Source organism: Mus caroli, unplaced genomic scaffold, assembly GCF_978045245.1.
Source record: "Mus caroli unplaced genomic scaffold, Mus_caroli_1 scaffold_6, whole genome shotgun sequence".
In the NCBI taxonomy this organism is placed as follows: Eukaryota; Metazoa; Chordata; class Mammalia; order Rodentia; family Muridae; genus Mus; species Mus caroli.
The window spans coordinates 93,101,592-93,128,664 of record NW_028227261.1 but is presented as its reverse complement, the minus strand read 5'-3'; the positions used below and the strand labels follow the sequence as shown (position 1 = coordinate 93,128,664).

Here is a 27,073-nt window from a genome sequence, read left to right as displayed (position 1 = left end):
GTGTTTTCCCAGAATTCTTATGGGAATAGGGTATTTTCCTGCCTCCCTCCCCCTCCCCCCCTTGTCTGTCAGATTTCCTGTTTTACAAACTTGCTTTGAATCCAGGCCCAGGACTGGTGGGAAGCAGAGCCTGGGGACCTTTGGTCACCCTGGGCTCCTGCCTGCTCCCCTTCCTCATGCCTGGCCTTGGGTTACTAGCAGGTGAATACAGTGCCCAGCCCTGAGAGACAGCATGAGGCTCTGCATGCGGCTGTGCCCTGCCTGACCTGTGCTAGGCTTGCGGAGATGCCTTCCTCCTCTCCCCGTCTCAGTCCAGGACACCTTCTCTTTGTGCCTCATTGGGACCCACCCTGGTCTTTCCCAGCCCTAGGGGTATCTTGGGACTCCCCCTTGAAGCCATTTTTTCTGATCTAAGTAATCTGAATGAGCCAGTGGGCCATGCTGCACACAGAATCGCTCTTTTTGTTTTTTGGAAGATTTTGTCTTAAAAAAAAATTTTTTTTTTAAACTATGCTTATATGTGTGCCTGGCCACGTGTAGGTCAGAAGTGTTGGATTCCCCCCGAAGCTGGAGTTACCAGGCGATTGTGAGCTGACTTGGAGACTGGGAATAGAACCCAAGAGCTAGTATTAGCAGGAGTAGTGTCTGTGCACCTAACTGCTGAGCCAGCGGTTCTTGACCTGTGGGTCTCGACCCCTAACCCTTTCTCAGGGGTCAGATCTCAGATATCCTGCATATCAGATATTTACATTACAGTTCCTGGCAGTACAAAATTGCAGTTATGAAGCAGCAACGACACAACCTGAGAATTGTATTAAAGGGTACTTGCATTAGGGAGATTGAGAACCACTGCACTAAATCATTTTCAAAGACGGGCGTGGTGGGGGTCCTTTGATCAGACCTCTGAAAACGGACTGTGGCCTCCCACACCCATATTCCTTTGCAGGCAGAATGAAGCCCGTGGCTAGTACTGGTTTATCCAGGAGGCCGCGGCTCTGCCCGTGCCTATGAACCCCATTACTCTTCGGCTGACACTTGGCCATGGGCTAAGAGAGAACATGCTACATCTTCCTGCCTAGCCCTCAGGGAGGGCGGCCACCCGCTTGGCTTGATTTCTAAATAAAATAAAGTGTGTGTCCTTAGCCCAAGGCAAACCATGGGCTAAGATCCCAAGACCTCCGTGGGAAAGGAAGCTGATCTTCCGTGGGGAGAGGAGGAAGAGCTCCAGACAGCTCTTGGGTAAAGGGCTGGGGCTGTTAGGACCAAGAGGAGAAAGGGTTTTCCCTTTTCCTTGATCTCATCCATTCTGCTCTCTGCTTGACTTTGCATAAGTCAGGGTTAAGATGGTGGGTCAGAGATAGGTAGAGGAGGCTGGCTGACTCCTTCTCAGCACTGGCTCCCTGCGGAGAGGAAGGTGGCTCTGGGTAGAGCTTAGAGGCTTCCCAGTTTTGAAACTCTGGAGTAACTGGACAAGGTTATGTCCTAGATCACCATCCGGAGGGGCAAAGACGGCTTTGGCTTCACCATCTGCTGTGACTCTCCGGTCCGAGTCCAGGCTGTGGATTCTGGTAAGTGAATGACCTAGGATGGCGGCCTCACCCTCCTGCCAGGCAGCTGGACTTTGCTGTTTGGAGCTGGACGGGGCCTCACACTGGATCAGACTCTGGGTTTTCAAAGGAAAAAGAATAATATTTTTAAATGACCTACAGATGAATCTGAGGTTTATGAAAATAGAGCCTTTTTTGGGCGGTGGGTAGGAGGAGGGTTGTTTTATCAAAATGAAGATAGATTCTGTATTTTGATTCTGCTCGTTTCTGAAGAGGAGCTTTTTTTTTTTTTTTTAAGATTTTATTTATTTATTCATTATATGTAAGTACACTGTCGCTGTCTTCAGACACTCCAGAAGAGGGAGTCAGATTTCGTTACAGATGGTTGTGAACCACCATGTGGTTGCTGGGATTTGAACTCTGGACCTTCGGAAGAGCAGTCGGGTGCTCTTACCCACTGAGCCATCTCACCAGCCCAAGAGGAGCTAAATTCGAATTCTGAGGGCTGCAGGGGAGATGTATGAGCTTGCATCCCATCCGCAAGCCCACGTAACACTTAGAAGTGGACATCCTGAGCTGGCTGTGCTGGCTCGTACTTGTAACCCTTGAACCTAGGCGGTAGAGGCAAGAGGATTGCTGGATATTCAAAGCTAGCCTGGCCTACACTGTGAGATTCTCTCTCTCTCTCTCTCTCTCTCTCTCACACACACACACACACACACACATAAACAAAAAGCAAGAACATAATAGGCAGAGGCTGGGAATGTGACACAGAAAAGCACTAATACAGTAAGAGGGGGATTCATTTGGTCTCCAGAAACTGTGCAAAAAAACTGTGCAAAAAAAAAGAGAAAAGAAGCCAAGCACTGTGGCTCATGTTTTAATTATATACTCCTGCGAGTGGGGGCGGAGAAAGGGGAATAGTTGAGACTCATTCATTAGGCAGCGTAGCCTACTTGATGAGAGTCCCAGGCCAGTGAGAAACCCTGAGAGAGAGAGAGAGAGAGAGAGAGAGAGAGAGAGAGAGAGAGAGAGAGATGAGTGCCTGGCTTCTATATGTATGTACACATAATTATGCATTTCCCCCTCCCTCTTCCCAACCCACAGCACACGCACACACACACACACCTCCACTGCCAAAAAAGATATCAGTTTCTTACTGTTCTAAGGGACTCTTGGAGAGGGTGGGGGTGTGAGAACGTGGAGAGGTGAAGGCCTTTGATCAACCCCCAGTTCAGCACCTCTGTGTGGAACAATAAAGAGGAAAAGAACAACTCTCGCCCAGTGTCACCAGCGAAGCAAAGGATTCCAGGTTCTCTGAGGAAGTCTTAGGCCTCAGTGGTCTCTGAGTGGCTTTTCTTTGTCCTTGCAGGGGGCCCGGCAGAGAGGGCGGGACTGCAGCAGCTGGACACAGTGCTACAACTGAATGAGAGGCCCGTGGAGCACTGGAAATGTGTGGAGCTGGCACACGAGATCCGGTGACAGGGGGCAGTGGGCGGCGGAAACCTCAGCTGATGGCAAATCTTCCCCACCCAGCCCTGGGCTCACTGCCTTGCTCTCCTCCTCTCAGTCTGCTCTCAGCCCAGCTGTGAGCAATTTACATCGCTCCTCGGGGAATCCGTTTCTTGGCCTGGAAATGGAAGGTTCAGGCCCAGATGAATTTTGATCCCACAGCAAACAGCAGGAAAGATGCTCTGAACCTACCCCGTGGTCCCTGCCGTGGTTCCAAGGGGCCAGTTCCACTTTAGCTAATTGTCCCTGCTACTGAATGGCTAAACCCTTTGTTTAAGAGACTGCAGACAGTGCAGATGTTTTAATCTCACAAGTTAACGTGTATTCGGTAAAATATCTGACTTTGTGGGCTAGCACCCCAACGGTCCGTTTTGGATCCGCTACCTGAAGATCACATTTCGCTTGCTCCTGCCTGGCCTCTTTCTGCTTGCTCTCTGCCCTGTGAGCTTCCTACCCTGACTGGTTCTGATGTCCCCAAGTCTGAACTCCTCTGTGGAATTTCTAGGAGCTGTCCTAGCGAGATCATCCTGCTCGTGTGGCGTGTAGTCCCCCAGATCAAGCCGGGGCCAGATGGCGGAGTCTTGCGGCGGGCCTCCTGCAAGTCCACACATGACCTCCTGTCACCCCCTAACAAGAGGGAGAAGAACTGTACTCATGGGGCCCCAGCTCGTCCTGAGCAGCGCCACAGCTGTCACCTGGTGTGTGACAGCTCTGATGGTCTACTGCTTGGTGGCTGGGAGCGCTACACTGAGGTGGGCAAGCACAGCAGCCAGCACACCCTGCCTGCACTGTCCCGGGCCACCACCCCTACTGACCCCAACTACATCATCCTGGCCCCACTGAATCCTGGAAGCCAGGTATGGACAGCTGAGTGTGGAAGGGTATTGGGTTCCTGTGGTAGGTTAGGATGAAAAAAAAAACAAAAAACAAAAAAAAAAAACAAAACAAAACGGGAAGATTGGATTGTGAGACATCTGTGGTATGGCTGTTAGGGTCCTATCATTCTCAAGGTCCATGGAGCACACTTTGGAACAAGCGGCCATGAAGGAAGCTGTGGTCTCTCGGAGTGCCACCACTTCATGGAGCATGAAGAGCTCTCTTCCACCCCTTCTCCTTAAGAGAACTGCTATGCTTCTCTCATATCCTGAAACATTATACTTCCTGTCGTCAGACCTGTGTGCAACCCCCTGCTAGGCTGCTCTGTCCCATTCTTGGGACTGAGCTAGGTTTCTTGTCTTTGCAGTTGCTGCGGCCTGTGTACCAGGAGGATACCATCCCTGAAGGTGAGCTGTCCGAGATGCTAAGCCCTCTCAGCCTGGAGAGATAGTTGAGGTCAGCTGAGGTCGGGCCCAACTTCCCGTTCTGAGTTCAGAGGCCCTTCTGATGGAGCTGGGGTTACCCAGCATCTCGAAACAGACCACTCCCCCTGATCCTCCTGGTACCCTCTCTCCCCATCCCCGAATGAGTGTATTTTCCTTAAATTTTCTTAAAGTCAGAATTAAGTTGGTGGAGAGGGGAATCTGCGAGAACCACCTAAGAGACAGGTGCTTGGCATTTATCTTGGCTGTTAGCCAGTGTTGCTGAGCAACCATATCTGTTAGGGGCCCGTGGACACCAATGCTTGAAGCCACATGGAGAGCAGTTCTGGAACGTTGGGCTTTGGGGTCTCGGGTCCAAATCTTCACTGTGGGACTCAAGCAGATCACTGCCTCCTCCTTTCAAAACAGGATCAGTTGTTCCTGCCCCGGAGCTTGTCTGGAGGGTTCTAGGGGAATACGGTTGTATGCAGTTGCCTGCATGCAGAAAGATGGTGCAGGAGAGCTGCCTCTAAGCTTTGTAGCTGTCTCTGCTAATTAAACCATTCTTCTCCTTTGGCCTGCACATTCTGGGGCCAGAAGTGGGAGCTGGCAGAAAGCAACCACTTCTCCAGGAACCCTGGGATATGAGACTCTGTGCAAGAGTTGGTGGGACAGGCCCTTAGGCCCTCACACACCTGCCAGAGAGCTCTGACCCCAAAGTCCAGCTGGTCTAGAAGGTTGAGGCCAGCCTTGCCATGTGGTCTGTGAGGCCAACCTGGAGTGTGACTGAACCTTTCTATGCCTGTAGAACACCCTTGGCCTTCTTCCTTGAGAGTGCCCTTCCCATCTCATCTCAGATTTATTTCTGTGCTCTTCCCCCCTCCATTAGTGATACGATGATGATTCTTAAAGTGGGCACTTGGGCCTTAGGGAAGAGAGGGCTCCTATCAGGCTCAGAATTTCTGATGCAAGGCACCTCCTTCCTCTCCCTGCTGGGGCCTGTGAGCACTTGGGCCCAGCCTGCCGGAAATGAAGCTGTGTTCCTCCCAGGGAGGAGTCTGATAGTGATTCAACAGTAAGTGTCTAAAAGCTTTTAGTGGGCACATTAGGGCAAAGTAAATATGTCACTGCTAAATGGTGATTTTATTAGGGGCGGGGCTGGGCCGGGCTCAGCGTATTTCTGTAGGCCCAACCTCAGACCCAGGGCCTGTCAGGCAACAGAAACTTGGTGGAACTTGGGCAGAACGGCTGAGGAGAAGGACTCTGGTTGTTGGTATAGTTTTGAAGCCAAGCCACTGAGGAAGGGACCCTGGAAGATGTGTCACCTACTTGGGCATGTGCATTCGGTCCGGGCGCTAGCTCTTCAGTCCTCTCCCACGAAGCTCTAGAGTTGCCTGTATGGTTGGTCCCGAACCATGTCTGTGTTTTGACTCCTCTCTGAAAATACAGTGCCAAAAAGGGCATGGTCACCCAAGCCTCAGAGGAAAGCACAAGTCAGGAAGGAAGAGATGGCGGTGTTAATAACGGTGGAAGTGTTCTGAGTTCCCTCTGTCCAGATCTAACGTGGTGTGTATCCACACACATGCACTGTTTGTGTGTGTGTGAGTGTGTATGCACATGGAGGCCAAAGGTCAAACCCAGGAGCCATCCACCCTATTTTACTGAGTCTCACTGGGGCCTGAGACTTGCTGATTCAGCTACCCTGGCCAGCCAGTGAGCCCTAGGGATCCACAGGTCTCGGCCTCTTGCAGTGCTGGGATCACAAGCACTTGCCACCATGCCTAGCTTTTTCTCTGGGTGTTGGGGAGTAGACTCGGGGCCACACGGCTAGTGCAGCAAGCACTTTACCAGCTGAGCCACCCTGCGTCACGATCTCGACTTCACTCATATTTCAGCACAGTGATCCTCTTAGTATCAGAGGATATCTTTCCCATGGATTAATTCTTTGCAGCCCCAACTCGTGAGTTCAGAGGAAGGAGTGAAGAATTCCGGGCACGTGGTTTCCCTCACACACCCAGGGTTACCCAGAGGTGAGGGCTGTCACCAGGGTGTTGGCCTCTGATTGCTCTGGCCTGTAAGGACGGTGGCCTTTCAGGATGGAGAACTCAGCCATCCTGCTTTGAAGATCAGGAACGGGGACAGCTTAGCCATCTTGCGTTGAACAGGGTCTGAGGCCTTTCCAGAGCCTAGAGTGCCTGTCCGGCTGTAGTTGGCGTATGCCCCAGGGCCACTGTTCTTTGAAAGTTTACCACCGCCAGAGCCAGAGGGCTGCCAGGGCTCCCCTCAGAAGCTTAGAGCAAAGCCGTGTAATTGCTATGTTTGGTCAGTGAAGCAGGCGCTAGAGGAAATGGAGCTGATACAGGTTTAGGCCAGACATCCTCACAAGAGGTGACAGGTGGAAGTTTGCCTTCATGGGGTTCAGCAGCCGGCCTGCAATCTGGATTGTTCTAAAAAAAGAATAACTTGGGGAAAAAAAATTCAGCTCCAGAGAACCACACCCCTTGCCCCATATCCCCAAAGTGGCGTGTCAGTGCTCCTTTAGGGAGTGGCTACCACCTAGATTGGGCTGGTCCTACCTAGTGTCCTTTACTAGCGGAATGACCTTGGTCCACTCATACAAGAACTCTATACCTCTGTTTGCTTATTGGAAAATGGGGCTAAGCAGTCCCCTCTTCTCTGGAAGCAGAGAGATGGGTCAGGTGGCTGCTTTGTGACTCTTGATATCTAGGGTGAAGATTCTTTGACAGTGCTGGGCAACTGGGCCTAGGGAAGAAATCTCTTGTAAGTCTGAGACTTAGAGCCCCCACACCTGGATTTTTCCACTGTGGACTGCATCCTTCCGTCATTTTGGTCTGGATGACCTCAGCCCCTGCTTGTCAGCCCTGCATGGGTTTACCTTCCCTGATCCAGCTGTGCTCTGTTCGTCTAGCCTGTCTGTTTCCAGACTGTTCTGTGACCTAACTTACGGCGTGCTTCCAGGCCTTCTCTGCCATGTTACCGCCAATGGCTGGCTTCGTGTTGGAGGTAATCCATCCATCCTGCAATCACACACCAGCCTGGCCTCCAATCCCCGTTTCTCACGGGGCCTTTTTGTTAGTTCCCCACTGACTCAGCTGGACAGAGAGAACTGTCTCAAACAGGGAAGGAGCCTGCTCCGTGCACAGTTGCACAGTATTCCGGGCTGCACAGTCAGCTTTTGAGTGAGAAAGACATGGCTCACATTCAAGGTGTCTTGTCCAACTCAAGTCTAGGGTAGATCTTGAAGCACAGGTTGTATTTTTACCAATGGAAGGCCAGGCTGCTCACAGACAACCAACCCATCAACCCCCAGGGCCAGGCCAGAAAGAAAGCTATGGGACACTTCTCCTGTATCTGTGCCTCCTGTCCCCATCTGGGTCCCTGTTCTTTGTATGTCTCAGCCACCCTTGAAGAGTCAGGAAGTGGTTTGAGTGCTGCTGCCAGACTGTGATCTGGTCACTTGTGGGGGTGGGGGAGAGTTGACTTGTTTTTCTCACCTCTCAGTGAAAAGGGGCATGGTGGGGGAGGGGGAAGGAGCAAGTGTGAAAACCTTCTGGACTGTTTCCTCTTCTCAGTGGCCTTTGTGTTGGTGGGGAGCTTCCCCAAGACTGGTTCAGGTCACCTGCTCACTGTCTGCAGAAAGCTAGAGGATGCCTGGGCTCTGAGACCCAGGCTGGGCTCCTTAGTCAGGGAGAGTCTGGCTGGTTTCCCCTGGCAGCAGGAACCCTAGGAAGGAGCCCAGGAGTGTGTGAACCCCATCGCTCAGGCTCGTTCCTACCTTTTCATTCAGAACACACACAGCAAGAACACAGAACACACAAATTGATGGTGGTGGCCAGGTAGCTCCTGCTAACCTTGGCTAGTGGAAGGTGTGGACCCTGGTGCATACAGACAAAGCATGTTGTCTCCATTATCACAGGGAACAGACCTTTGTGCCTGGCTGGTGATGAGCAGGGGTTCCGGGGTGGGATGGTAACAGGATGAGCGTGTGTGCCCTGTCCTGTCTCTTGCAAAGCTACCTCTGCTCCAATTCACGTTCCATGTGGGACGGCAGATGCTGTGAGGTCAGCCCCGAGTGTTTAGATGGGAGTTTCTGTTGCATTGTGATTTTGTTGCTGCTGTTGTTTTGAGATGGGATCTTGTTGTGCAGCCCGGGCTGCACAGGCTTCAGGTTCTTCGACTTCGAGTTTCTGAATTCTGGGATTCTTGGGCGTGTGCCAACATGCCTAGACAATTTCTTGATTTTCAAACGCGCAAGGCTGATAAGTGGATAGCTTTGTTTTGGTGCCTGGGTCACTGGGAGGGGTGGGGTGGCAAGGTAACACCCCCTGTCACAGTTGTGGGCTGATGGCTCTATCCTGGCCCTGGAGTTGCTGTTTCTCCTTCCCCACCCCACCCGTCCACCCTTCTTCCCCCTCAGGAATCCTCAAGGCCAAGGCTGAGCCTGGTTGGAGTGGGATTCACTAGACATTGTTCCTTGTTAATGCGGGGCGGGGCTGGATCCCTCAAGAGACCATGAAAGTATCTCATTGTCCCCCACCTCTGTTCCACAGAACCGGGGACTGCTACTAAAGGGAAATCGTACACCGGCCTGGGCAAGAAGTCTCGGCTCATGAAGACAGTGCAGACCATGAAGGGCCACAGTAACTACCAAGACTGCTCAGCCCTGAGATCACACGTCCCGCATTCCAGTTACGGCACCTATGTCACCCTGGCCCCTAAAGTCCTGGTGTTCCCTGTCTTTGTGCAGGTGAGCTGCGGCACACCCCAGGGGTCCCCTCAGGAGGAAGTGAGAACAGTAAGGGACCTTGGTTCCAGGAATGAGGGTGTAAACTCATCCAGGATCCAGGGCCCTCTCTGGGGACAGAAAAATAGCTTCCTAGTCTGGAGGTTATAAGGGAAGCAGAAGTTTCCAGAAGGCTATGTGGAAACGTGTGGAGCCATGAGAGGGTCCTTGCCCTCCCTTCCCAGCTCCCTCATCCTCTGGGTCTGGGACAGGTGCACTACAGAGTCTGGCAGTAATATCTGCTGCCTCACCCAGAGGCTCTTATGTTTGAAACTGACTGAGGGAGAGAGACTGTGTGGCTGGTCCCTCTGCTCAGGCAAATGCATCAGGATAGCAGTAGTGGTACAGAAGCACAGAGCAGAAAGTCACGGGAGTCACACACTTCACCCCCCATCCTTCCCCCCCCCCCAATCTCCCACTTCTTCATGTCTCCGCTTCCTCCTTCCCCTCTTCCCGCCAATGAGTTAATAAGCATCCAGAGTCTTAGGTTCCGGTACAGCATTTCCAACCATGATTTGCTGTCTTCCCCCTCTTCTCCCACACGCCGTCCCTGGTACGTCTCTGCTGTCATAACATCTTTCCCACCCTTGTGTCTTCTGTGTTCTATACCCCTCTTTCCTCAGCAACTCTCCTCTCCTCTTGTTGTTCTTTTTCTGGCTCTATGGCCCATACCTACACACACACACACACACATAAAATAAAATCATTGAAAGCTAGATTCTGTATATGAGAAAGCATATACTATATGTTTTAGATCTGCCCATTTTATGCAAATGCTACAATTAAATTTTTATGGCTGGATATAAGACCATTGAATGTATATACCTCATTTTCAAGATGAGCTTGTTTTTTTAAAAAAATAAGTAGATAATTACCATATGACCCAGTCACGCTACTACTGAGCAAAGGACTCTATATCCTAGATAGAGATCCTCGCATGTCTGTGTTTATTGCTGCTGTGGCCAAAATACTAAGGGACTAACAGCTTAGACAGCCAGCACATGGTGAATAGGTAGTAAACATGTTCTGTATTTCTTTCCTCTCAGATCTTTATTTATTCTGCCCCTTGGATATCACTTTATGGCCCTTTAGGTTGTTCACACATTTTTTAAATGTAAGAAGCTCTTATTTCCCCACCATGTTGTTCTCCACCCCCTCCCCCCACACACTTTCCTTTTCTTGCCGAGCTGGGGACCATACCCAAGGCTTTGCTCGTGCTGTTTCCAGACAAGCACTGAGCTATGCCCACAGTCCTTGGCTTTGTAGACAGCCTTTCACTGTGTAGCTCAGGATGACCCAACTCGATCCTCCGTCCTCAGTGTCCCAAGGACTAGGGTCATAGGTGCGTGCTACCTGCCTGGTTATTTTTGGTTTTGTCTTTTAATATTTATTACAAATTAAGTCTGGTGAGCCACCCCAGTAGGGAAAGGTACATGCTGCCGAACCTGACAACCTGAGTTTGATCCCTGGGGCCCGTATGGCAGAAGGACAGAAATGACTTCTCCAAGTTGTCCTCCTACTTTCACACCCACATCCACATACCTGTTCCACATATACATGTGTGTGTGTGAGCACACGCATACATGCCTACTCCCACATGTATATATGTGTATGTGTACATGCCCACTCCACATATTATGTATTTTTGCACATACACACCTAATAAGAGTAGTACAGTTTTTTAAATTTGTAAATTATGTTTTGAGGGTTTTTTTTTTTTTTAGTTTTTTGGAGAAAGGGTATCTATATGACCCTGGCTGTCCTCAACCTCTCTGTAGACCAGTCTGGCCTCGACTTCACAAAGATCAGTCTGTCTCTGCCTTCTGAGTGTTGGGGTTAAAGGTATGTGTCACCACCATTCCCAGTTTTAATTGGTTTTTAAAATTTTTAAAACTGAAAAAATTTAAATTGTGAAACACTCAAGCCAGAAACTGGTGACGCATGCCTTAGGAGGCAGAGGCAGGTGGATCTCTTGAGTTTGAGGCCAGCTGCTCTACAGAATGAGTACCAGGACAGCTGGGAAGCTGAGACTACACAGAGAAACCCTGCCACAAAAGAAAGAGCGGGGAGTGGGGTGGGGTGGGGTGGGGGTGGGGGTGGGAGAAAGACTTAAGATAAAAATGGCTTAAGACTTGCATATGCGGGCTGGTGAGATGGCTCAGTGGGTAAGAGCACCCGACTGCTCTTCCGAAGGTCCAGAGTTCAAATCCCAGCAACCACATGGTGGCTCACAACCATCTGTAATGAGATCTGATGCTCTCTTCTGGTCTGTCTGACAGCTACAGTATACTTACATATAATACTTAATAAATAAATAAATCTTTAAAAAAAAAAAAAGACTTGCATATGCCAAACAGAGAATCAGAGTGACTACCTACCGAGGAATAGCCAGTAGCTGTCCACACGGACGGACGCTGTCCCACCTCTTCCATATTACAGTGCTCTCCCTTCCCACCAGAGACCTCCCCCACTTGCTTGATGACTGACCTCACTCTGCTTTCTGTCAGATTTCCCCATCTGTTTATGCATAGCCTATGTTTGAAGCGCCATCCGAGCTGTAGTACACAGTTGATGCCTATCTTGTCATCTTTCTATATCCCTTGCTTGAGGTCAGGGACTGGGGGGTGGGGGTGGGGGCATGTGTGATAAATGTACACTCCCAAGGACAGGTGTCCCTTCAAGGAGGATCAGGCAGAGTTTGGGCACGTTCTTTGAATCAGACAGGACAGGGTGGTGGGACTAGAAGTCTGAGTAGGAATCAGTTGCTGAGGTGAAGGAGTTGGTAGGCTCAGCCTGGGACCTGAGCAGGGCGGGGATCTGCCTGGCCTTGAAGAGACTTGAGTGGCCATATCTCTTGGCATAGGGCTCTCAAGATGCCTCCTGGGCCTGACAGCAGAGACCTCCCTCCCTCTGAGGCACACACAGAATGGAGGCGAGCTGGGAGAGTGCTGGAGCCCCAGGGTGGGGGCGGACACCAGGGGAGAACTGCAAGGCCCTGAGCTTGTGGCTGAACTTCCTGTAGAGAGAGCAGCTCTTTTGATCAGGCCTGGCTGGGCCGAGCTGGAGCAGAGTCTTTCTCTTTCCATTGCGGGCGGGGGCGTGAGGGTGTGTGGGGTCAGGGGTAGGAAGGAGGAGGGCAGGCAGTCTTGTCTTCTCCCTCTGCTCTGGCTTTGGCAAGCTGCCCTTTGCATCCCACTCAGAGTGACTGGTTTTCAGCCCCTAGATCTCTGTAACCCTGCCCGGACTCTCCTGCTGTCAGAGGAGCTGCTGCTGTATGAGGGGAGGAACAAGACTTCCCAGGTAAGACCTTCACAGCCCTGCTGGAAACCAGCTGGGCTTCCTTCCCTCACTTTCTCTCTTCCTTTGGAGCACTAGACAGCCTCAGGGTGGAGACCTGAAACTCTTCCGAAAGCCTTATGGAGAAGTTACCCAGCTCTTGTTTACCATCCAGTTACAATGTCTGTCTGTCTGTCTGTCTGTCTGTCTCTCTCTCTCTCTCTCTCTCTCTCAAGGTTGATCATTAGTATGGTCAAAGCATACCTCTAGTCTCTAAAAAAGACTTCTCGTTGTTTATCCCAGGAGGAGAAAAGATAACAGTTTATCCCAGCTGAGATAAGCACCCCTGAAGATTAAAGTCTAGCCAAAGAGAATCGTTGGAGGAATGTTGGAGTCTTTCTATAGGAACCCAAGCCCAGACCCCCTCTGAGAGCTCAGTCTATGGCCACCCTCCATACCCCTCCCCCAGCTCTAGCCCTGTCCATAGGGGTCAGGGGATAGGTCATTCTTCCTGGGAACCAGCTTATCTCTAGCTGGGAGGACCTCCCTCACCCACACAGTGGAAAGGTCAGAGAGCTTAGATATTGGAAGTCTGTATCCAGCCCCAGCTCTGTCACTGGCTTCTGGTGACTTCTGCCTTCCTCATCACCCTTACCATCTGAGCAGTGGGTCTGTGCGTGTTTGGGGCAGAGGGCAGGGTCTGAGGTTAGCTCCTTGTAGCTTTATCCTCCTGGACACTCTGGGCAAGTGGAGCTAACACCGGAAGTTGGCTTTGCTTGTGTTTTGTTGTAAGCAAGCAGATCAGGACACCTGTGTTCCATACGAGTGTTGTCTCTTTTAGGAGGGCTCCCCAGGGAGACTGTGTGCTTGTCCCTCCCTTGACTGGTGACTTGTCTTGTTGTACAGGACTCAAGGGCATGAGACGGTGGAGGAGTCAATCATTAAGGATTGGCCTGGGACAGTAGCTCTGCATTTGTTGTCTTAGGCCAAAGAAGGTTAATAATGGATGTGTCCGCTTGACAGTATGGAAAAGCAGGGTGTAAGCATTATTCAGAAAGATTGGAAAGTAAGCAAAACTCTGGAAAGAGGAGTGGGGGGTCCCCAGGGAAGAAAAATCCCCTGGCTTTCCTTCCTTTAGGTTTTATGAAGTAATGACAGAAACTAGACAGACAGACAGAAGCCAGTGGTCGTCTCTGTTGAGGTCAGTTAATTCTCTGGGCTGTCATGGGACAAGCCCACATGCTCTATGTCTGCCCTCCTGGACTGACCGGGGAGATGGATCACTCGCTGCTCATATGCTGCCCACACAGTGATGGGTGGCTGAAGCCTCGCTCCACTCCTCTCTGACTTTAACTTTGACCTTGACTCTCTGCTATTTCTTAGTCCCTTGACTCGACCAGCTACTCTCCAGCCTAGTAGGTGTCTCCAGGACCACTCATTGTGCTAAGCCGGCTCTCTCATTTACAGGCTCAGCGTGTGGCATTACCATGGCAGAGGTAATAGTCCACTCTGTTCCAGCCTCCGAGTCATAGTCCTTTCGGTTACCTCGTCTGTGGCGTGCCTTAGAGTGCCTCCGGGGTGAATCTTCTTGTTAGAAGCCATCCTGGCTTACAGTTTAGCCTGTCGCAATCAGCTGCATTGGAGTCAAGGATATATGAAGGAATGAAGGCATCTTAAATTATGCTCTAAGGGGCAGGCCTCTGGAGTCAGTGGCCTGCTGTCATTGGCCCAGAGCCCTGTCCCTCCTTTTATCTGACCAGCTTGGATATCTCATAGCCAACTAAATGTAACTTTTAACTTTCCTTGCATCCCCAGCCTCTGTCCTCACACAGCCTCTGTGAGCACCTCACACACAGCCCTCACCACGGCCCTTCCCTCTCCCTACCCACGTAGAGCTCAGCTCCCGCACCCGTGGGATTGCTGACGTCACTCTGGGCCTCTCTGTGGAGAGCTTTCTTAAGGGCCTCAGCCTATCAACCTTCCCACTTGCTTCAGTGGGAGAGAAATTTCACTGGGAGATAGGATGTAGGTTGTAAGAGTGAGAAGTCCCTTGGTGCTGGGTTTGGTGCCTAAGTGCGTGTTTGCAGGGTCAGAGCTGGAGAGGTGTGGCTGCGTACTTAATGTGCCCAGAAGAAGCCAGTTAAGGACAAGAGCCACCTGAACTATATACTCTTATGTCCGATTTTCTCTCTCTTATCTTGTTCACCACTACATCTACAAAAATTAGGTATTTACTGCATATCCTCACTGCTCATGCATGCTACATACATGATCCCTTGCTACACGCGTCATGCCAATTAGGCCTGAAACATTCTCATGACAGGAGAGAAGCACAAGGAGACTGGGGCTCAACCAGGACCCAAGAATCTCAAGGCTGGTAGGGAATGGAGCCAGGATAAGTTCTTGGCTCTCTGAATGGGTAATGCTCTCCATGATCCCTAGCGCTTTGGGTATGTTTGTTAAAACCAAGGGAACACAAGCCAAGCTATAGCTGTAGTAACAGTTCACTCCCCCCTACCCCACCACTCTCCCAGCCCCTACCCCTCATCCCCGCCCACCCCCGCCCCCAACAAACACACACAACTTCTTGCCTCCTGGATCTTTGGAAGTTGAGAACCAAAAGAAACTCTCCCTTTAAGACTGAAGGTAGTCTATTTTAATTTGAAGACAAGAAAGGTAACTTCATCCCTTCTCCTCAAAGTAGGATAGCAGCAGCCTCCTAGGAGAGCTTCGCCATGTCTCCCGATCCTCAAACTGAAAATGGAAAAAGCAGCTATCACCAGGCATTGGGTAGCTTTTGAGAACATGGAGGGGTGGGAGGGTAGGGTTCCTAGATTCTAGTTACTCTGTGTCCTTCTCCAGGCAATAACTTTTCCCAAAGGGGTTTCTAAATGAATATGGTGGCCTCTCGAGGCAGCAGAGTTGTAAACTGGAAGGTGCTAAGCAGTTGGAAGCTCTGCATGTCTTGAATGCTCTCTCTCTTGCTTCTTTATCACAGCTCTTCTCTGAGCATGGTGATGTTAGGGAGCTGCTCCCATCCCCGCAGCACAGAAGTCACATGGTTTGATCTGGATGCACACCCAGATCAAATCATCATTTAGTGGCGGCCTGTTTGTTTTGTTGTTTTTTTGGGTTTTGTTTTTGTTTTTGTTTTTGTTTTTCAAGACAGGGTTTCTCTGTGTAGTCCTGGCTGTCCTGGAACTCACTTTGTAGACTAGGCTGGCCTCAAACTCAGAAATCCGCCTGCCTCTGCCTCTGGTTTTGTTTTTGAGAGAAGCTTTATCTGTGTAACCTCGGCTGTCCTAGAACTTGATTCATAGAGCAGGCTATCCTCGAACCTATAGACCTGCCTGCTTCTGCTGGGTTTAAAGGCATGCACCACAAAGTCAGCCTCTTGACAGCCTCTTACACACACATCCTGACCTCAGTTCTGGTCACTGGGGCCTGGGCCAGAGCTTTTACTAGGTTCCAGGAATACTATGAAGTCCAAGATGCCACACCCTCAGTTCACACAGACTCATTGGGTTTACCATTAACTGAAGTATCAAGGTGTTGTCTGTAGGTAGGCGCAGCCCCATGGCCGGGTGCCCAGGAGAAGGCTTTGGTCAGGGCCACTTGAGAGAAGTCACCCTCCAAGTTGTAAGGATTCTGTGACTAATCTTGGGATTCTGGGAAATACATGTGTCCTAGGAGCAAGTGTGGGGAAGACTGGCCCAGGGCCAGTGGTGGAAGGCAGCAGGTAACTGGACTGTGGAGAAGGGGGACAGTGTTCCCTGGATTGTGAGGCTTCTGCTTGTAGGCTGTTGGGGAGCAGCAGGGCCCACATGCTTTGCTCTGGCATGCCTGCCATCTGCCTTGCTTCCAGCCCTGTGCCAGCCCTGGCCTTTGCCTGACCGACCTTTGGGGGAAATTTTCTCTCATGCCTTAATCACTTCCTGTCTAGACCATATTCTCAGCTCTGGGAGTAGGCGGGGGCTGGGGGCAGTGGCTTAGAGCTTTTCTCACCTTGTGGCTCCTCCCACAAGTCTTCCATTCAGCCCTAGGCTTTTTTTTTTTTTTTTTTTTTTTTTTTTTTTTTTTTTTAGTTTTAATTTTCTAGTCTCACAGATGATCTCTTCTGACCTTTCTTCTGCCAGCTTCCCTATGGTCTGGAGGTAACAGCCAGACCTTCCCTGAGTGGGGGACATGTTTTGTGGGAAGATGAAGGTTTGCCTACAAGAGCAGCCCCTTGACTCTGCAGACCCTCCTCAGACCATCCTTAACCACACGTCTTCTGAGCACTCCATTGTTTTCCTTCCTACACTTACTGAATTTATTGTCTCTTCTGCTATAGGCACGTTACCACCTCTCTGTCATTAGATCCCTATCTGTGTGGTCATGGGAAAGTCACTTAACCTGTCTGAGCTGAAGAGGGCAGTGATACTGTTTAAGTGAGGATGGAACAGGGCAGGAGCAGGTACTCAGCTGCAGGAATGCTTCTGTCGCACTGTATTGGGCTGGGCTGGGCATGCTTCACTGTTAAGATTCCCTTCTGGAGGTCCTGAGTTCAATTCCCAGCAACCACAAGGTGGCTCACCACTATCCATAATGGGCTCCGATGCCCTCTTCTGGTCTGTCTGAAGACAGTGATGGTATACTCACATACATAAAATAAATAAATCTTTAAAAACAAACAAACAAACAAACAAACAAAAAGCCCTTCTGGCAAAGAGTTCTAGATTTTTAAAAATGAGTACTCTGTAGCTGTCTTCAGACACTCCAGAAGAGGGCATCAGATCCCATTACAGATGGTTCTGAGCCACCATGTGATTGTTGGGACTTGAACTCAGGACCTCTGAAAGAACAGTCAATGTTCTTAACCACAGAGACATCTCTACAGCACCCAAACTCTAGAGCTTTTGTGTTTGGGACCTGTTGGAAGGTGGCATGACCCTGAGATGGCCTGCCTAAGTACATCCCTGAGCTACTTCCAGGTTCCATTTTTGTGTAATGCCCAGGATGGCAGGTAGGCCTTTGGATATGTCTTATATACATATATATGTGTACATATACATATATATGCACATATGTATGTATAACATAGATAAATTTAGACAAGCTCTCATCACATAGCCCAGATTAGCTTAGAGTGCATTGTATACCCTGGAATAGCCTGTAACTCATAATTCTCTTGCTTGGCCACAGACTGCTGGGGTTGTAACTGTGTATCACCATGCTCTGCTTTTATTTTATTTTTTTCTAATTGCAGAAGTGCCACTGAGAACATCCTTATATGTTCGTATTTATACATTCTTGTATTTCTCTCGGAGAGCCTCAGAGGTGGGACTACGGGTTCATCTTGAGCAGCTCACTAGCTAAATGTCAGCGTGCCAGCTTTTCAAACATGGTTAACAAATCACAAACTGTGCCCTTCAGGCTGGGCCAAGCTCTTCTGGTGGGGTCTCCCTGCTTCAGAAGACATGGAGGATCAGCTATGGCCCCTTGAAGAAGAGTCCCATAATTAATAATTTATATTACTATCATCATCATCTGAGATAGGACTTTAAAGCTTTAAGGAAAGAACAGTGTAAACCATAGTGGACATAGAAAACCAAGTGAATTCTTTTCACCATAAAAACATGCTGAGCAGATCGGTCAGGTTACTTACAATGTCTAGGAATGGCCCTTCCTTTGTTTTGGGAGCATAAAGAAGAATAGCGGTTGTGTGCAAACCTAGATCAGAATGTAAGTAACCACCATTTTTCCTGAACCAAATTTCTCATTGGTACACTACAAAAATAACTGCAAGAAATTTGGTAATACTACCTCATGAATCTTCCCCTCACATTACAGATAGCTTGTAGAAGAAGCTTGAGGGAGCCAGGTATTGGGTATGGTCTGGGGACACCCCAGGGCCTAAGTAAGGCTCCTCCAAGAACAGTGAGCCTGGAGGACTATGGCCATAGAGAGACCGACGGAGCTACCCACCTTGAGGACAGGAGCCATTGTTTCGTCTGGTTTATTTGTATTTGTTTCTACTTTGAGCAAGGGAAGTACAGAACACGCAGGGATGAACTGGCTGCTCCCACTGCAGAGCGAGCCTCCGTCATTAGCGTGGTCCCTCACGGAGCTCCTTCTGGTTCTACCAACACCGGAGGTCCAGGATGTGTTTCCTGGACCTCTAGTGGACCTTGTGGCTCTCTGCATCCTGGAGGGACAGCAAAGCAGACAGTTGTGTTTGTTCTCTCCCCGAACAGGTGACACTGTTTGCCTACTCGGACCTGCTGCTGTTCACTAAGGAGGAGGAGCCAGGCCGCTGCGACGTCCTGAGAAATCCCCTCTACCTCCAGAGCGTGAAACTACAGGAGGGTAAGAAGGACATGGGCACCCTAACGTGCTGTTGGGTCTGCTTGGTGTTGCATGCAAGGCTGGCAAGCCACCTTCTGCTATACCTGATCTCTGCAGGAGGTTTCTATCCTAGGGAGCTTCCAAGGAGAAGGGGTAGGGAGAGCTTTGGACTCCCGGACCTTGTGTTCAATTCCCTCAGTTCTGGTGTGTCCTTGGGAAGTCACTTCACTTCTCTGAGCCCATTTCCTCTCTGTAAAGTAGGATAATTATAGCGCTGTCAGAAGGTTGTGGGGTTAAGTTAGGTCGTTTACAGAAAGTGCCTGGCTCCAAACAGGTTCCCAGTAGAGGCTTCTTGACAATTGTCTATGGGCAACTCCTCTTTTTAGCCAGCTGTGTAGGTCTGCTCAGCGCCTTGGGAAGCTGGAGCATGCCCGATTGGGGTCGGTGAGCAGAGCAGCAGCAGCAAGCTGGGAATCTCTAACCCACAAACTTTCCATGGAGGTCTGGCCCATGGGGGCGACTAGGGAACGGAAAACCAGCTGGGACTATCTGTCCAGCCGCAGGCTTTGGCGCCTAAGGTCTCAGCCGAAAGGGGCTCGGTTTCCTCTCCCAGATTATGCAAACAACAACAGACCTGTGTGAGCTCGGGCGGCAGGGGGACAGGGAGGAAAATATTAGCCATGAAAGAATTCTGTTTTGGTGGGGGTTTGCTTCAGGAGAACTTCCTGACTGCTTGCAAAGCCATGCTGTCTGTGTGCTTGGTTCCCCCTGCCCCCCCACCGCCACTCTGCCTCCTTGGGAACTGGCCTTCCCATGGGAAGTCCTTCCCAGTGCTCCCTCTCTAGCTCTGTCCTGTCTGCTCAAGGACTAGGGTGTCTCCTGACAGGAGAGCAAGGGAGACAACCAAGGAGAGAACAAGACAGGACAGTTAGAAGAGCAGGCCTCTCAGCTTCTTGATTCCTGGCTCCTCTGTCCTCCAGTGACTCTGCCGTTGGCTTCCCACTACTTTCCCACCTTGCCCTGTGGTCGCACAGATGCTAAGTATAGTCAGCCTGGCTTCCCTGCCACACCCCCAGCTCAGTTGATCTGGGACCTGGTTAAGATGAACATGCACCTAGTAGTGTGGTGCTCAGTACCATATACTAGGTGCACCAGGACCTGAGCCCTGACTGTTATACACACTGAAGGTCCTGGGCCACAAGCCAAGACCCTCACTGGCTCAGCTTCCTGCTAAATGGAAGGAGGAAAAGAAGTGGGAAGAGGGCTGTTCCAGCTGGCTGACTTTTGGGTGGATCTGGGGTTGGAGGGTAGAGAGAGCAGTGGCCGCAGGATTGGGGGCCCAGACTTGACTTCATTACTGTAACAATATGCTTGTAAGCACTGTGGGTTCTTTTCTCCCCCCCCCCCCCCCCCCGCCTCACAGTTTCTCTGTGAAGTAAGGATTTAGCTAGCTCTTTGAATTCCCTCTTCTCTGATACCACCCCCCCCCCCCCCCAGGGAACCGTCAGGGCTCCTGGGAGAAGTATTCATAGCCAGTCTTCATATTACCCTGCTTCCAGATTGGGATATAGAGGCTGAGGGCTGAATAGGCTGTCCCAGAGCCTGGATTTAACACTCTACTCTCTCTTCTACCAGTTAGTGATATTCAGGTTAGGTGCAGAGGATCTCCCAAGAGCCTAAGCTGTGTGCAGATCTGGCTTCCTGGGGTTGAGACCATGTCTGCCTGTTGATAATGGGATAGCCACATAAGAGCTAAGGGTGGGTGACCCAGGCAGCGCTGCACAGGCACGGTCATCATGGACATGAGAGCCTATGAGGTTGGTTGGCGTGGAGGATATGTCCCTGTGCTGGATTCCCTTGGTAGACCACAGCCGTAAGTGGGTTTGACAGTGGCCACCGGGAATCCTGGAGCTGCTGAGATGGAAGGAAATGGCTAGTTGACAGGAGCCCTCAAGGCACGTGGCTCAGGGCTTAGACTTCTTTCCAGGCACCATGGAGCCTTTGTACTGTCCCCCATCCCCACCCCCACCCTGCCACCCCTGCTTTCCTGAGATAGGTTCCATGTTCTACCAAACTCCAGTGCCCCTTCTGTAGCAGCCAGAGGAGTCAGCTGTAGGACCCAGTGTTTTGAAACTGGGGCCGTTGTTTCCTGGCCTCTCCCATATGCGCACTACTGCAGCAAGTGAGGCTATTAAGAGATGCATTAGGGAATTAGCTGGAGTGTCTGGTGGCAGAAGGGTCTCTAATTAACCCTGGCATGAGGCTCATAGGTTTCTTCCCACTTCCAAGTCAATATGTATGCAGAGATCGATTTAGGGGACCATAAAGGTATTAAACAAAGAAAGCATCCAGCCTTCTGGATAGACTGGGGCTGGCAAGTTATGCTCCCTGGCAGGGCAGAATCCACCTTCTCCCTGGGACCAAGGACTCCCTTGTGACTTGTTTGCTAGGGTCAACCTCTGCTAGTCACCCATATTCCCAGAACTCTGTAGGGAGCATGGCATGTATCAGGTGACTGTTGGGTGCTTGTTTTTGTAGACCATGAAGAACTAAAAGGAGACCCGAGTGTTGCCTTAGCCTGGGAGCTGGGGTGTCTCCTCCTCTAGAGCTCAGGCTGGTGGTCACTCCTGTGGTGCCTCCTCCTGCCAGCTTTTCCCAGTGTTCATCGGGACTGAGTGGCGATGTGATGGGAACAGGCAGAGAGCTGGTGCTAACAATTGGGACATCTCCGGTCAGCGGGGACCCATTGTGGTCTCTTCCTGTCACGGCTGTCTGCCGCTTCTACTACTCTTTGTGTTTCTGCCTCCCAGGCGGCCAGCATCACGCCCACAGTGTGTCTTTCTGGCCTTGCCTGTTCTTAGGCATGACCTGGAAATGTCTATCTGACTCATGGGCTCTCCAGGCACATTGGGGGAACCAGGATCCCAGCTTGGAAACTCAGCTGCTTTGGTCCCAGCTGCTGAAATGCTCGCTTGACGTTTTCTGAGCTGTCCTCCACGTCTGCCTCAGTGCTGGCCACTGCAGGGAGGACTGTGGAAGAGGCCTGTCCACTCTGGAACTCCTAGCCACGTGGAATCACAGGAAGCCCGTGGCAGGCAGAAGTATCATAATAGAGGATCTGGAATCCTGGCTTTGGGGGTAGCATCCTTCCTGAGTTCAAATCTCAGCCCTGCCTCTTCCTGGTCATGTACTTTGTTGTCCGTCCCCCGCCCTGCCTTTGTATGTGGAGAACAGAGACAAGAGCTCTTTTGGCCTGCCCCCACTAGTAAAGAAGGTTTGCTGAATTTCAAAGCAGAGAAAGGTGTGCTCTTGGGTAAATGATTGACCGGCAGGCACAGGCCAGGAAGCCTTCTCTGGGCTCCACCTAGCCCATGGTTAGGAAGCCTTCTGCATGGTCTGTGCATTACATGGTGGGATGCAAAGGCCACCTCTGGATGAGTTCCAAAATGGCAGAGGCAGTTAGCATGGTTCAAGGCAAACTCACACATGTTCCGCCTCAGTGTCCCTCTCTTCCAGCAGGACAGAGCTTCTCTCTGCAGTCTTCTCCAGAGCTACAGGCAGTCCTCCCTAGTACCCTCAGCTCCAGGCAGTCCTCCCTAGGACCCTCGGCTCCAGGCAGTCCTCCCTGGGTCCCTCAGCTGCCCCAGTTTGTCGTTCTTCTATGAGGCTCCGAATCATGCTGAGCACGGCTCCCCTTCCATGATGCTGTCACACTGCTGCCAACACAAGGCTGTGATGGGGAACAGATGCCAGGGAGAGTTTGCAGCAATCCAGCAAGGTTGGAGGGGGGAGGTGTCAAAGCACAGAGAGCTTGTCATTCGTCAATGGCTTCCTGACACAAGAACTGTCTGACAGTGTGTTTCCCCAACCTCAGCTCCCATCTCCCCAAGTCTCCCATCTCTCAGTCCTGCTCCGTACTTTTAAAGCCTCCGTTCCCCATACTACCTGCTCCCCAAACCTGGGTTTTTCTATTACTTTCTTAGGTGGATTGCAGTGACTCTCCCTTAGATGAGGGTCTGCTAGGAAATATTTCAGTATGCTTTCTTTTTCTCTTCTTTAAAAATTATTTTTGTTTTATGTGCCTTGGTATTCTACATGCATTGGTATGTCTGTGTGAGGGTGTTGGATCCTCTGGAACTAGAGTTACAGACAGTTGCGAGCTGCCGTGTGGGTGTTGGGAATTGAACCCAGGTCCTCTGGAAGAGCAGCCAGTGCTCTGAACTGCTGAGCCATCTCTCCAACCCCTCCTTATGTTTTTTTTTTCTTTCTTTCTTTCTTTTTTTTTTTTTTTAAGATTTATTTATTTTATGTATATGAGTACACACTTTAGTTGTACAGATGGTTGTGATCCTTCATGTGATTGTTGGGAATTGGACATAGGACCTCTGCTTGCTCTAGCCAACCCCACTTGCTCCGGCCAAAGATTTATTTATTAGTATAAGTTCACTGTAGCTGTCTTCAAACGCACCAGAAGAGGGTATCAGATCTCATTATGGGTGGTTGTGAGCCACCATGTGGTTGCTGGGATTTGAACTCAGTATCTTTGGAAGAGCAGTCGGTGCTCTTACCCACTGAACCATCTCACCAGCCCCCTCTGTATGTTTTCTTAAGCAAAATAAACTCTTCCCCTCATCTCCATCTCAGCAATACAAGGAATCCTCAGAGATGTTGGCATCCATTTTCTTAAACCCCACAGACATCTGAGGCAGGACGTTCTCCCCCATCAGCCCATTGCCAGGTGGGGAGAAGACTTAGTCCTAGTCCCGAGTGGACTCCCATCTATTATGGAACATATTGTTCTGACTCTGCCTGGTGGCTCCTGCACTTTGGGAAGTGTCCACTCCCTTGCTTGAGGAGACCTGACTTCACCTGGTCTCTACTCCCTATGTGTTTAGAGCTCAGCTTGATGTATATAGTCTGTGTTTTTACCTTATAGCTAAAACCTCTTTGGGACAGACCCTGTTTGATTTGATAGCTCCTTTGCCTTAAGTGTGTTTTGAAGGGGGTCCTACTGGAGTGTGGCGTTTAAGAGGCATGCTGTGCAGAGGTGGAGTGTGGGCTGTAGAGCTGGGCTACAGTTCCCCGTGACTGCCTGGCTGAATGATTTCATCCCTGGGTCCTGCGTTCTCACGTGAGCCAGGAGCCAAGGATGCTGGGAGCCCCGCCTCCCAGCCTGTTGTCAAGAGTGAATACAGAAGGAAGTATCTCCCACGGGGCTGCCCTCAGCCCTTGAGCTGACTGGCTCAAATCACTGTGGTACTCCAGGGTCCCTGACACTTCAAGTGCTTGCTGTCACATGTGTTGGATAGTTGCTTTCCTCAAAAGTGACACCTTGCATGGTAAGGCCAACAGCTGGAAGTGCAGGGAATTTCCTACCCTCCCAGGCCTGTGTCCAGATGAGTGCTTCATGGAGAGTGTGGCCAAGTCCTGAGGGGAAGCTGAAGTGAGCAGGGCAGGTGTCCTGGTGGGGTGCTTGCACTTTTCTGTGCTCCTTGGCGCATCTCCATCTCCATGCCTTTGGCCATGCTGGACCCGCCTCCCAGCGTTGTCTTCCTTCCCATCTGGAGTTCTCTCTCAGTAAGACTCTTCCCAAGAAGGCCAGGGAACAGCCCACTGTCCCTCCCTGTTTGTTCCAGTTGTAACTGGTTGAGTATGCAAACCCGGATCAGGGGTGAAACCCTTGTAGAGTGTCACCACATTGGAAGGATGTCTCTCCTAGGATGCATGGAGATGGGATTGAAGAGCCTCCCTCCTTGATCCGCACTTCCTTTAGTGATGAATGAGGCCCCCTCAAGAATCAAATGGCTTCCTGTTGAATTTCAAAATGGCAAAGGCAGTAGATTGTTTAAGAGAAAACCCAGAGTGTGCTGCCTCTGCGCCTTCCAATGCAAGGATGCTGGGGGAAGAGGAGGCCTTCTGGGATGCAGACAGCTTCCTGCATTTGACCATTAGCCATCAGAGGTTCTCCTTTCCGGGGATGACGTTCCAGCATTCCTTGGGTCAGGCTGACCTGCAGGCAAAAGCCTTTCAACTGTATATCACCTGGAGTTAGTGAGCCGCTCCGACGCCTACCCTCTCCTCCCTCTTGTTCCGGGAGGCACCACACACAACCTCCTGGGCGAGAGAGCTAGCTGTGTCCAGCGATGCTTTGACTCTGTTGCCGATCCTAATGTGAATCTCCTTTTCTGTTCTTATCAAAGGCTCTTCAGAAGACTTGAAATTCTGTGTGCTGTACCTGGCAGAGGTGAGTCCCTCTCTCTGAATTGGAGCAGAGTAAAGTGTGACCTGGTACTCAGGACACCAGGCTTGAGGGTTGGCCTCCATATACTCTTGCAGTGACCTAAGACAAAAGTCAGGGCAGTTTCTTGCTCTGTAGAACACAGCTGACCCTGCTCTTACATCTGTGTGAGAGGACAGCTGAACAGATGGTTTTCGGGATGGCCCCTGAGATACCCTGCCTGGTACCTCCAGTGTCCCTGCACCTGTAAGTGTCCTGAGGGCGTGGCCTGGCAGCTGCACACTACCCTGTTTATTTATTTAGTAGCCTTCCTCCTGGAGATTGTCCAGCTCCCACGCCTGCCTCTTTCATCCTCTTTTTTCCAGGAAGTACCACCCACCACCCCCTCCTACTAAGGCTTGTCAGTGTTTCAAAGGCCCAAGGTAATTGTTCGTTCACCTGGGCCAGACAATGCAGGCTAAAGCAAGCACCATGCATCTGTGTTTGGCTCAGAGTGATGCCCAGGAGAGTGACTGATACACTTGGTGACCTCTTAGGCAGGCTGTACCTTTCAGGAGCAAAACCAAGCAAACAGCTTTTTGCTAGATGTGGTTTGGTAGGTAAACCAGGGCTTTTAACCAGAAAGGTCCTCGGTGATGAAGAATTTGAGAGCCACAGAGTCATCCGAACTCTTTCCAGATTCCAGTGTACTTTTTTTTATCCCCAGCCTTGCTCTGCTGACACGTGGCATCTCTCCAAGCAAGGCCCACCCCTGCCCTTTGCTGTCTTCTGTCTTGCCAGCCGACCTGGGAGCCTGTCTATATGGATGGGGGAATGACCTAAAGGGCTGGCTGAGAGGGATATACCTTTCTGAGAAGGAGTCTGTGTCCTTTGGGATTTAAAAACATTCCTTCAGTTCCTGGCTAAGATAAGAGGTCTACACCTTTGAACAGACACCAAGGACAAGAGTGTGTGCTGAGAACTTCACTGTAGGGGGGTACGCTGAGGGTTTGCCAAGAGGCAGTAGAAGGTGTCATAGCAGAACTGGGGACTCAGGTGCTTGAAAGGAGACCTATGTGTAGGGGCAGTGGATGCCCCCCCACCCCGCCCCATGTCACCCACAACCCAGCCTGGGCACAGGGGGGCTGGTAAACTCCCTTCAGCATTAGAGGGTGTTTGAGTCCACAGAGCCAAATGAGTAAAGTATAGAAGGGAGTTGTGGGGACAGGGCTGGGCCCCCGAGCCCCTCTAGCTTCCCATATACTCCATCAACTTCTAAAATGGGGCTCCAAGCTCTCCAACAGCAAGAGAGCTTCCTGCCAGGCTGGTGTTCTGCTTTCCTGGAGAAAAGCCCTTCTGCCCATTGAGCCTGAGACCTTCTTTCTAGTCCTCTAAAAACTGGCAAAGGGCTATTGATCCAAGGCCTTGAATTGCCGGAAAGCGCCAGGTGATCCAACCTCGAGAGAGCAGGAGAGTGCAGCTGGAAGCCTCTCACCTTAATGAGCTGCTCCTAAGGAAGGGCAAGCCCATGGTTCAGGGAAGACCACACAACTCACTTGTTCCTAGACCTGAGCCTTCTAGACACCTTGACACAAGTGGTGCTGGGCCCCAAGGAGATTCCAACCAAATCTTTGAATCTCCACTGAGTAGTTTATTCTTCATTGCCTGGTATTCAAGTGGCACCCCAAGAAGAAATCTGGGGAGGATTTAAGGTTTAGAGAGGGTTCCCCCCACCCCCCCGGCATTCAGAAAGCCACAACTGTCCTGGGGGCAGGGCAGGAGGTTGGTCCTGTGTAGGATCACCCTAAGCAGTCTTTTCTGTTTGTTTTTTCAAGAAAGGATTTCTCTGTGTAGCCCTGGCTGTCTTAGAATTCACTCTGTAGACCAGGCTGGTTTCTGCTTAGAGTACTGGGATTAAAGGTGTGAACCACCACAATTTCTGGTTTGCTCTAAAGCAGTCTTAATCCCAAGGACAGGTGTCCCTCAGTCCTTGCAAATCTGGGATCGATGCAGCCCACAGCTGGCTTCAGAGCACGGAACACATTGTTTGGGAGCCATTCTTTCTCTCTTGTAACGTGGGGCTGACTGCATT

General features: G+C 50.7%; 1 protein-coding gene across 6 annotated transcripts in view; it reads left to right on the top strand.

The window, feature by feature from the left end:
• Rgs3 (regulator of G protein signaling 3) overlaps positions 1 to 27,073 on the top strand; it is a 138,679-nt gene that overhangs the window by 56,913 nt on the left and 54,693 nt on the right. For all 6 annotated transcript variants that reach the window (XM_029476128.2, XM_029476129.1, XM_029476130.2 and 3 more), the window contains 8 exons: positions 1,487 to 1,568; positions 2,920 to 3,025; positions 3,565 to 3,916; positions 4,303 to 4,342; positions 8,929 to 9,125; positions 12,378 to 12,461; positions 18,674 to 18,785; positions 24,965 to 25,008. In XM_029476128.2, the coding sequence (XP_029331988.1) occupies positions 1,487 to 1,568; positions 2,920 to 3,025; positions 3,565 to 3,916; positions 4,303 to 4,342; positions 8,929 to 9,125; positions 12,378 to 12,461; positions 18,674 to 18,785; positions 24,965 to 25,008 (1,017 nt within the window). The remainder of the gene's footprint in view (positions 1 to 1,486; positions 1,569 to 2,919; positions 3,026 to 3,564; positions 3,917 to 4,302; positions 4,343 to 8,928; positions 9,126 to 12,377; positions 12,462 to 18,673; positions 18,786 to 24,964; positions 25,009 to 27,073) is intronic.